This window comes from Perissodus microlepis, chromosome 13 (assembly GCF_051167445.1).
Source record: "Perissodus microlepis isolate ML-2025 ecotype Zambia chromosome 13, ASM5116744v1, whole genome shotgun sequence".
NCBI classification, from domain to species: domain Eukaryota; kingdom Metazoa; phylum Chordata; class Actinopteri; order Cichliformes; family Cichlidae; genus Perissodus; species Perissodus microlepis.
In genome coordinates, this window is record NC_140473.1 from 29698180 (window position 1) to 29709872 (window position 11693).

At 44.5% G+C, this 11693-nt stretch overlaps 1 protein-coding gene across 1 annotated transcript; it reads right to left on the bottom strand.

Moving 5' to 3' along the window:
- Window positions 1-7505: 7505 nt before the first annotated feature.
- On the bottom strand, window positions 7506-10772 carry LOC146375332 (uncharacterized). Its single transcript, XM_084949284.1, has 2 exons — window positions 9967-10772; window positions 7506-9473 (listed from the first exon to the last, which is right to left on the bottom strand). The coding sequence occupies exon 2, from the start codon at window positions 8994-8996 to the stop codon at window positions 7506-7508; it is 1491 nt and encodes a 496-aa protein (XP_084805410.1). The 5' UTR covers window positions 8997-9473; window positions 9967-10772.
- Between the last annotated feature and the right edge of the window lie 921 nt (window positions 10773-11693).

The following is an 11693-nucleotide window of genomic DNA, read 5'->3' on the forward strand; positions in this document are numbered from 1 at the left end:
TTATTTTATGTATTGTTTAAGGTAATGAGTAACTTCTCTGTTTTCTTTCAGCATTGGCAGTCCATGTGTCTTTCTTTCCTTCCTTCTTTGCTTTATTGATTTGAGAATAAAAGGAGAACCCTGTGAATGATTAGATGACTGCTTATTCTTATCCTAATCGGATGAGCCCATGATGCTGATTACTCAACCCTGAGCCTTCCTTTCCTTCATAACATGGTCCTCCGAGCCGGAGCAGTGTTAGCGTCATGGATTCAAAGCAGCCATTGACTGAAGGTTTGAGAAGATCCAGTCGTGATAGTCGACCTCCTGCCCACCTGCAGCAGTATGACGTTCAGTATCATGGAAGTAGAAGAGCTACATGTGAGACAGAGAGTCAAATCGAATGCCAGCATAGTGACAAAGACACACATGGGCTGCAGGATCCTGTCGGAGAGTCAGAAAGTCAACCAGAGACCCGCCCTGCTCCTTTACCTACCAACCAAGATGAGGTCATGAGGGAACTCCTGACGACGATGAGGGAGATCAGGCAATTTATGATTCAATCATGTCCTTCCCATTCTTGTAGCTCCAGATCTTCAATTCGCACTGTCTCATCTGATGGAATCAGATCTTCTGTATGCAGTTTACGAGCCAGTCCTCAAACACATCAACAACATGAGCAGCTCCCAGTGATTGATACAGCAACCTGTCAATCACCCTTCCAGCCCCCACAGATTAGCCGTCAGTCTGGCTTAGTTACAGCTGCCAGCCCTCCTTTACCTAATTCAACAATATTAGATGCTGCAATCCCTTCAACTGGTTTACCTAGACCAGTCCTTGCTACAGAAGATGAGACTCCCTTTGATTTCCTGGCCTTATCACGGCAGGATCCCCACCAGGTCTCATGTGTTCAACCTGCTGTTCCTTTAGCTGAAGACCCTGTTCAACCTCTCATTTGCATATCTGACCACAAGTATTGCCCTCCTCTAGAGCAGCAACCAGCTACATCCAATGCCTCACATGAACAGAAACCTTTGATACCTGTTACTGCTAGCTCGGGTCACTCCTCTAGCACGAGAACACATGTATATAAGCTTGAAGGTCCTTCGTTTCCAGACCTTAGTAGAGAAGACGAAATGCAATACAGGATGTTACGGATGGCCCTTACAAACCTTCTTGATCCTCATGAGACAGAGCACTTCAAATATCATGTCCTTCTTGATCACCTCAAAGTAGACCAAGCTAAACGATTAGCTCTTGCCTTTTCCTACGCTCCTGACCCATACACTCAAGCCATCAAAGCCCTTGATGAGCGTTATGGGCAACCAAGACAGCTGGCATTGAAAGAGCTAAAGAATATACTGGAACTGCCTCCTATCAGAGCAGGTGATGGTCAGAGTCTTGATAATTTTGCTCTTCGTGTACAGGCTTTAGTTGGGTTGCTTAGCACTATGGGAGAACAAGGACGTGCAGAACTAGATTGTGGCTCCCATGTTGATCACTTGTTAGCGAAGTTGCCTGCAGAGCATTTCAGTCGCTTCAAACGGCACGTTTACAGGGAACAGGGAGAAATAACGTATACCTTGCCTTTGTTCTCATCCTGGTTGCAAATGGAATGCAAGTGTCAACCCAGAAAGGCCAGTCCTGTTTCATCCTTCAGCCAGCCACAACCTGCCCGTAAGTACACCTCTCCACTTACAACAATATTACATGGGGCAAATACATCTGATGATCCTGTACAGGCAGCACAACCGATCATAACAACTAAGGCAACATGTGCATATTGCCGCTCACCTGAACACCACATTAGTAAGTGTCCCGAGTTCATTCAGAAGACAAAGGATGAGAAAATAAACTGGATAAAAGCAAACAAACAGTGTTGGCGTTGTGCTAGGACTCATCAGGCCGCAAAGTGTGACCTGAGGAAAGCATGTGCCACCTGTATGGGACGACATCTACAGATCCTATGTGATGTAAACAAGAGATCTACAACTGAATCTAATCCTGTAGTGAGGACACTGTACTTTGATAGACCTAGTGATTGTCCTAGTGTCCTTTTAAAGGTTGTGAAAGTGCTCCTGCGAAATGGCAAAAGAACTCTTGAAACATATGCAGTACTTGATGATGGCTCCCAGCGTACCATTCTTCTACCATCAGCGGCGCAGCATCTCAACCTAACTGGGGAAGCAGAGAGATTATCACTTAGAACTGTCCGTCAAGAAGTTGAAACTATTCAAGGTTCTTCCGTAAGTTTCAAAATCTCACCCATCGCACACCCAGAGAAAACCTACACAATTAATAATGCCTTCACTGCAAGTCACCTAGCACTTTCAGACCACACCTACCCTGTATCATCTCTCCAACGGAGATACAAGCATCTTCAAGGTATCCCATTACCCATTATTAATAAAGCAGCGCCACTCCTGCTCATAGGCTCAGATCATACTCACCTCATCACGCCTACTGCTCCATTGAGACAGGGACCATATGGGTCTCCTGCAGGAGTTAAAACCCAATTAGGATGGACACTTCAAGGTCCGATCACAGATTTTCAGCCCCAGAGCAGTACAGAGCATGTGCAGTGTTTGTTCACATCTCTCAGTTCATCTGCAGACGTACTGCGTTATCATGTTGAGAAGCTATGGCAACTAGACACTTTACCTGAATACAGTGAGAAATCTGTGATCCGATCAAAGCAAGATCAACTGGCACTGGAACTCCTTGAACAGGCCACAAAAAGGGTTGAGATCAATGGTGTTAATCGCTACGCCACTCCTCTTCTTCGGATGGCAAACTTTCCTCCTTTGAATGTCCCTCCAACTGTAGTCATGTCTAGACTCCGCAACACTGAGGCTCGGTTAGCTAAAGATCCTGACAAAGCCATGTCTTACAAGGATCAGATTTTGAAATTGGAGCAAGCAGGCTATGTAGTTAAACTTAGCCCGGAGGAGATGCACAATAGCAAAGAAGCCTGGTATATTCCTCATCATATGACAAGTCACAACAATAAAGATCGTATAATCTTTGACTGCTCTTTCACATTTCAAGGTCAGTGTCTCAATAAGTACCTATTGCCAGGACCAATCCTTGGGCCAACACTTCTCGGTGTTTTGTTGCGTTTTAGGCAACATTCAGTGGCAATAAGTGGCGACATCAAAGGCATGTTTCACCAAGTCCGTCTTCTGCCTCCTGATAAACCACTCCTCCGATTCCTGTGGCGTGACATGAACAAAGCAGCTCCCCCTTCAGTGTATGAGTGGCAGGTACTCCCCTTCGGTACGACCTGCAGCCCTTGTTGTGCAATCTATGCACTGCAGAAACACGTGAAGGAATATCAATCTGACAAAGATGTGCAGTCTTCAGTAATGCAGTGTTTCTATGTTGATAATTGCTTGCAGAGTATTCCATCAGCAGAGTTAGCTCGAACACTCCTAGACAAATTAAGAAACCATCTATCAGAAGGAGGCTTCGATCTTCGCCAGTGGGCCAGCAATAATCCTGTTGTGATTAGCCATCTACCATCTGAGGTAAGAATGGCAAGTAATGAACTTTGCCTGACTGAAGACAAGCCATCTGTCCCACATGAACGCACATTAGGATTATTGTGGAATTGTGAGACTGACTTGTTTGCCTATAAATACAGAACTCTAGCCTCACACCCCACCACAATGCGTCGTATCTATGCAGTACTTGCTCGTCTGTATGACCCATTAGGCTACTTACTCCCATTCACAACGCGCCAAAACCTTGGTGCAAGAGCTATGGAGAAAGGAGAGAGATTGGGATGACCCTTCCCTTCCATACAACCTCTTAGAGGCATGGAAGTCCTGGGAAGAAGAACTTTGTTATCTTCCACAAATTGCCATCCCACGTTGCTATACTTCTAAGGAAATGAATGTTTCTACCACGGTTCGAGACATTCATATCTTCTGTGACGCTTCGGAGCGAGCATATGGTGCTGTCGCATATTTGAGATCAGATGATCTTGAAGGTCATGTGGAACTGAGTTTCTTGTTAGCTCGCTCACGTGTTGCTCCTAAACGGAATTTAACAATACCCAGACTGGAGCTATGCGCAGCCCTACTAGGCGCACGCCTCTGTGAGCTCATACAAACAGAACTCACCTTACCAGTCAGAACTACCACCCTTTGGACTGACTCAACAACTGTACTTCACTGGCTTCAGTCAGATTCCTGCCATTTCAAGGTATTCGTAGGAGCCAGAGTCTCAGAAATTCAAAACCTCACAAACAGTCAAGACTGGAGATACATCAATTCAGCCACAAATCCTGCTGATGATGTTACGAGAGGTAAATCCCTGAAAGAGTTCCTTAGCCCAAACAGGTGGACCGAGGGTCCCTCGTTTCTGCATGAACCTCCGAATAACTGGCCCACAGTTACAGATCTCCATCCTGATGATGATCAGACTGAGTTAAAGAAATCCTACTTTTTTGGTATTGTCAGTATACCTTCCCATACATACACACCCAGCTTCAGAATCTATCAAGAGCTATTGGATTTCACGGCTCGTTCACTCTCCAACCAAAAGGGTAACATTCCTTCTGCAGCTGATTATCTAACAGCAGAACAAGAAATCCTTCGTCAGGCACAACTGGACAGTTTCGGTGAAGATTTAGCCCGTTTACAGTCAGACAAACCCCTCTCATCCGACAGCCGTCTATTGTGTTTGTCACCAGTGTTGTGCAGGAATTCTGGACTTATCCATGTAGGAGGCCGACTACGGCAAAGCCCAGACTTGGAATTGAATGTCATTCACCCAATAGTACTTGATCCTGCTCATCCAGTGACCAAACTGATCATACAAGATTATGATGACAAACTGCATCATGCTGGTTCAGAAAGACTTTTTGCTGAACTACGTCGGAAATTTTGGATTCTCAGAGGAAGGGAAGCCGTACGCAGGCATCAGTATAGCTGCGTTGCATGTCAGAAATGGAGAGCACAGCCCATCATTCCAAAAATGTCAGACTTGCCTGCTGCTCGTCTTAGGTTATTCAAACCACCTTTCTACTCCACAGGAATAGACTGCTTTGGACCATACATGGTCAAGACCGGCCGCAGATCGGAGAAAAGGTGGGGAATAATATTCAAATGTCTCACGACTCAGTGTATACATCTTGACCTCCTAAACAGCATGGATACCGACCCCTTCCTCATGGCCCTCCAACGATTCATTTCTCGACGAGGAACACCCCTGGAAATTATATGTGATCAAGGAACTAACTTCAAAGGAGGAGATAAGGAACTACGGGCTGCTTTTGACAACCTTGCTCCGACTCTACAGCCGGTCCTGATGACTAAAAGAATCCATTTCAAATTCAATCCCCCGCATGCACCCCATTTCGGTGGAGCCTGGGAGAGGGAGATACGTTCTGTGAAGAATGCTCTGAAGAGAACCATTGGTGCACAAATGGTCACTGAAGAGGTCTTAAGAACGGTCCTAATTGAGATTGAAGGCATTCTTAACTCAAAACCCCTAGGCTATGTATCCTCAGACATTGCGGATATTGATCCCATAACCCCAAACCTTCTCATTATGGGCCGACATGATTCGTCACTTCCCTTAGTATCCTATTCTGATTCTGACCTCCTAGGTCGACGATGATGGCGACATGCACAAATATTGGCAGATCACTTCTGGCGGCACTTCATAAAGGACTATCTACCATCCCTCCAAAGAAGACACAAATGGCAGAAGGAGAACCCAGATCTCACACTGAACTCTGTCGTAATGATCATGGATTCACGCCTTCCACGTGCCCTCTGGCCCATAGGCAGAGTGACACGCCTCCTGAAAAGCCCAGATGAACGCATCAGAACCGTGGAAGTCTTAGCACAGGATAAAACCTATATCCGCCCTGTCTCCTGTCTTATCCCCCTGCCCCCGCTTCCTGACGAAGACTGATCCTGATCATATCAACATATTTCTCACTAGAAATATGGGGGCGGCTGTTGTAGAGACCCACCTTTTAGCACATCCCAGCACACCCACTCACTTCACCAGATGCACCTTGTTTAGTTCTCTCTTGGGTGTGGTGCTTGTCCTTAATTGCACTCACCTGTCACACATTATATAAGGACTGCATTCACTTTAGGCTCACTCTTTCTTCACTCCCACACGGGGCGGCAGCAGAGGTTCTGTTCTGTTCTGGTTTTTCTTATTTTATGTATTGTTTAAGGTAATGAGTAACTTCTCTGTTTTCTTTCAGCATTGGCAGTCCATGTGTGTCTTTCTTTCCTTCCTTCTTTGCTTTATTGATTTGAGAATAAAAGGAGAACCCTGTGAATGATTAGATGACTGCTTATTCTTATCCTAATCGGATGAGCCCATGATGCTGATTACTCAACCCTGAGCCTTCCTTTCCTTCATAACAATCAGTTTATGTTGTAAAAGAGAAGGAATATTGGAAAGAAAGATCAACATTGTGATATTATTTCTTCCAAACTGACCAGAAACATGCTTGTCAGACTCTCACAGCAAAGGATCAGACTCACTGTGCATGACGGCTCAGGCCAATGATGTCTGTTAGATTGTCAGTTGTTTAGTGCTTCTGTACAGTTAGGGTCACCGTCTCTATTTCAGAATAATTAATATGCGGAAAACACTAAAAGTTGATTGTCTTCCAATATTCTAGCATAACTAAAAAAACTTTGACTTTGTAAGTACATATTATTAGTCCTAATGCCAATATGATTCTTCATAACTCCTGCTTTGAAATACTGAACTTTAAAATTTACCTGATGAAAGATCATTTACAGTGGCACTCTGTCAGGATCATTCTGACTGTAAGATCACTGTATTAATCTGAATCCTTCTGAAATGTGCTGTGAATGAATGCTGATGCAACTCACTGTGGGAAAGCTGTTAATAAAATGAATCTGTGACACATGCAACACATTCACAGAGGAAGAGGACACAAAGGGAGGACACGCAGAGGCTGTGTTGAAGTCAGAAATCCAAATCTTTATTAAAAAACAGGCGGCGGTAACAAACAGGAAGACAAGCAGTCCATCAAACAGTCTACAGGGTCAAACATACAGAGAATTCAAACAGCAGTAAAAAATAACTGGACACTGAAAAACTTAAAGCAATGTGTGACGCAATAAAAGGAAGCAGCGCAGTATATTCACTGAATTAACATAATCTAATTCTACTCTACCGTATGTGCTGAGACACTCATCCTTTTTACCAGAGACCTCGCGCTTCGTTCTCGCCCACGGCCTGAAGTCACTAAGGATCACGAGTGGTGTAAGTGGCGTATCAAACAGCGCCGGGCCGGCCTGACCTCCGTGCTCAGACAGTTTTCCCTTGTCGGCCTGCAAAAAATAAACCAAAAAACATATAGCTGTGATTAAAAACATCATCGACATTAAACCTATGGTATTATTGAACATTGTGATAGCCTTTTGAACTCTTTTCTCGTCACGAGTATCTGATTGTTGTGATGGCATGGTGTTGTGTGTAAGTTATGTTGTAGCAAAAAGTTCAAAGCCCTTTTTAGATGCTCAGTTTGGTGCCGCTCCCTTTCGCTGGCGCGGCGACTTCCTCCTAGGCTGCTCTTCTTTCTTCGACCTCCCGGGTAGACCACTGGTTGGCCCGTTGCACAGGTGTGAGGGTTTATTCTGCCTCTGAGTTTCACCTGTGTTGGGTGGAGATTGATTTCTCCCCACCAAGTCCTCGTGCGTCCAGTGATACCAGGCGTCGCCTTTCCCTCTCAGTTGAACCGCTGTAGCTGTCCGAGCCGACACCTCGTATGGACCAGTCCAACGGGGTTCCTTCCACTTGCGTTTGATGACCTTCAGCCACACTGCCTTTGCGTCCGGGACCTCTCCTCCTCCTGTGGGCTTTTCACAAGCCACCTGTTTGGTGAAACTGGACACCAGCGCCTTTAACTCGTTCCAATAGTCTGCGTGAGACCTGTTCCCTCTGGTGTCCTGTCCCACCGAGCCCACCGTCCAAGGGGCCGGAAACTGTCTCCCAGTTTGCAGCTCGTACGGTGTGAAGCCCACTTCCGGTTTGACCGCTGGCTTGGGATTGTGTGCGCCACAGATTAAACACATCCTGGCCTTTTCCCTTATCATTTCTTTCAACTCAGGATGCCACCAATGACACAAGTTTCTCTCCATCTGTGCTACCCCCACGTGGGCAAGTCCGTGGGCCTCCTCCACCTTCTGTTTTGCCATTTTGGCTGTCAACACGGGGCGCCCGTCTGGCCCCCTCCACAAGTGTCCATCCTGCCAGCCTCCTTTGTTTTTCCACACCCCCTTTTCCTCTGGGGATGCCTCCTCCTGAGCCTGTTTGACTTCCTCCGTCATGTTAGTGGATACTTCCTCTTCTGCAGTTACCTGTATCATTTGTTTCCGTCCTTTGTAGTCTGCCGCCTCTTTTGCGGCTTCATCTGCTTTCTGGTTTCCTTTTGCCACCATGCTGGTTCCTTGTGAGTGCGCTTTGCATTTTATGATACTCACTTCATCTGGGTCAGCCAAGGCCTTTTCCAGTTCCTCCATTTCACTTTTGTGGCAGATAGGTGCATTGGTTGCTGTTCTGAATCCTGCTCTTTTCCATTGAGCCAGCTCCACATGAGCTGCTCCGAATGCATACGCTGAGTCAGTGTAGATGTTCACTCTCCTATTCTTAGCTAATCTCAAGGCTCGAGCTAGGGCTATCACTTCAGCTCTCTGTGCCGACTGCTGTCCCCCAATTCTTCCTGCTTCTTTGACCTGATACTCCTCTCCTACTCTGCAGACTACCGCATATCCTGCTTTCAGTCCTTCTTCGTCTCTGTGGCAACATCCATCAGTGAACCAGTCCTCAGCTCCAGGTATAGGTTCTGCCTTCAGGTCCTCTCTAATTTTTTCTTCAACCTGTGCTCTTCTGACGCAGTCATGGGGTTCCCCTGCTCCCATTAAATCTGCCATGTTTGCTCCTTCATGTGTGAATGTTAGATTTGGGGCCTCTAAGACTTTGCTCAATCTCTGTTGTGCCCGTGGTGACATACTAAATGCTTGTGAGTTCACGTATGCCACTATGCTGTGTGTAGCTCTACGTCACTTTACCTGGATGATGACTCCTCTCCCCCTCACTCAGAAACACTCCTAATATAACCAAGCAAATAAATAATATTGAAGATTTACTTACATCATTACAAAAACAGCAAAAACATCTCCCTTTGATTCTATTTCTCCATTCCTGCTGAACATCAGGCAACAAATATCTCAATAAATCACAGTAAAATGTAAAGCACATATTTTCTCTGCTTTGTCTAACCTCTGCAGAGCCTCTGTCAAGAAAAACATAACTGTAAGCATAAAACAAATATACATTTCATAACACGTCACTGGACAAACCTTGGTCAGTTGATTTCCTCTGTGCAGTGCAGACGAACATCAGTCAGCAAGTGACTCTGCTGGTTCTTCTGAGGAAACACCACCGTCTCTCCACACCGTCACCATCTGTGAGCACAAACTGCCGCTCTGCTCTGCCAGCATGTAGGAAATCACATATCACACACAGGGGTGAAGAAACATCAGAGCTCAACTTTGGATACTTTAGATCTTAACAGATCAAAGTAGCTCTTAGTTTCAGCAATCAGTGAGCAGACAAACAATGATACCATACTGATTCTGTATGAATACAATATGGTATTTTCAATACAGGTGTCAAATTAATTTATTAAAACTAATACAGATATATGTATATTTTTTTTGATAAATTAGTTTGCTAAATTATAAGAATATATTTTTATTTTTTTTTTTCATTTAACAATTGCAACTGAAAGAAATTAAATATTGAACAAAAATATATTGTCACATTCTGAGCATGCTCAGCATGCTGACAGACTTGAAGTTGCTACAGATTTTAAGAAGTGATAATTATAGGGAAGAAACTTCTCTTTTTCATCCGTTTAATCAAACATTTGATGCCTCAGCTGTCTCAGTCCTATAGCGTTCTGCAACTACAACTAACCCGAAGCTTGGATTTGGCTGCAGGTGCCCCTGTACATCCTTCTCAGCAGCACACATGTGGGTACCATTTAATCACACTTCTTCCTGAGCTTTGCTTCATCACAAGACCAAAGGTGGCATCCCGTGTCACAGTCTTATCATCATCCAGAAGAAACATTTGAAGAAACATCATGGAGAAGAAACATTTACGCGCCTCCTGGTTTTGTTTTCTGATCCTGCGAAAAGACTGAGGACAACAAAGCCCAGAGAACACGAGATACACAACATCCAACATTCAGACTCAACAGCCTCCATAAATGAAGAGCACCAGGTTGGTTCAGTTATAGTAGATATAAGCATACTTCACATTACTGGGTATGAATAATAATGAGGAGGCAAACTTTGAAGATGCAGAGCATGATGTCCCATCATCAGACTGTAAACAAACATCCACCAGGCTTCTTTGTTGGCAAAATTGATGATTCTCCTATCAGGGATCAGTAGCGTGTATTAACCTGTGGTATAAGCAGCAGTCACTGAAATATTACTCTTTCAGATAAGAAATCTAGCACATAAAAGCCCGGGTGGGAGGGATCTCTGCAAACTGACTTACCTCTGCAAGTGTGAAGCTCAACAAAAATCTGACTCTCCAGTCACAGACAAACAAAAACCTCCAGCTGGGAGATAGAAAACGCTGTCTGGGTCTTGCTGGATGTTGCTGGTCAGAGTCCACACATTAGCAGAGTGCTTCTTGGTCCCACTGACCCATGTGGACAGCGACTGTGGAGAACTGTTCTGGAAAACAGAGAAGAGAATTAAAATAACAAAAAGCCAAACAGGATTTCCACAAAGACTCTCTTGGAATCAGCAATCAAAAAAACCACTGGTTCATATTTCAATTAAATATGAACAGGTTCCTCAAATGTAAGCAGTTCAGATCTGATTTAATTTAATTTCCTTCACACAGCACATTCGTCCAGGCTGACAGGTAAACATAGAATTAATCTCAGGTAACATGACTCATAGTAGAGATTCAGTAAGAAAGATTGCAGGCTCTAATAGTATTACCACACAATCCAAGGACACACCAACAGCTCAGATTTGTAGAACTATTTAAACAAATGTCTTCTGAATATTCAATTCAGGTTCACAGTGGGAGGGTGGGAGGTGTCGTGGAATTTTTTAAATAAAGTCTGCAACACAGAAAGAGCTGTGATCAAGCTATTTATTACTGCGCCAACACACATCAAACATCACAGTTCAGTCATGTCAGCGCTGCCGCAGAAGTGGTGCTCCTACTCCTTTATGCATTCCAAGGAAGAGGGAGGAAGTTACAAACTGATCCTACCACACTTCACGTGCCTCGCTATGAAACCTAACCGATCAATGGTTAAGCTGTTTTGTGCCCTTGGCCTTATCAGCACCTGTAAAGGGAGTTGTTTTCTCAAACTGCTGACGCTGAAGTAAGTTCATCTAGTTTTAGAAACTTTCACTGAACAGTCTATAACAGTGTCACAACTAAGCATATGCATAAGCACTTAAATACTTTAAATGAGAATAACAGAAAATTTCTATTAAAAAGGCTAGAGCCTGTCCCAGTAGTCATAGGTAGAGCACACCTGGACAGGTCACCAGTCTGTCAGAGGACTAACACAGAGACAGACATCAGAGTAACAAATCTATTTAAAATTAATGTAAGTTTGCTGCAGCTGTATGTATGAACATGTGTTTCTGTGCTCACAGTCCACC

Excerpts from the sequence above, each read along its gene's own strand:
- LOC146375332 (XM_084949284.1), bottom strand. The coding sequence starts at position 8,996 with ATGTCACCACGGGCACAACAGAGATTGAGCAAAGTCTTAGAGGCCCCA.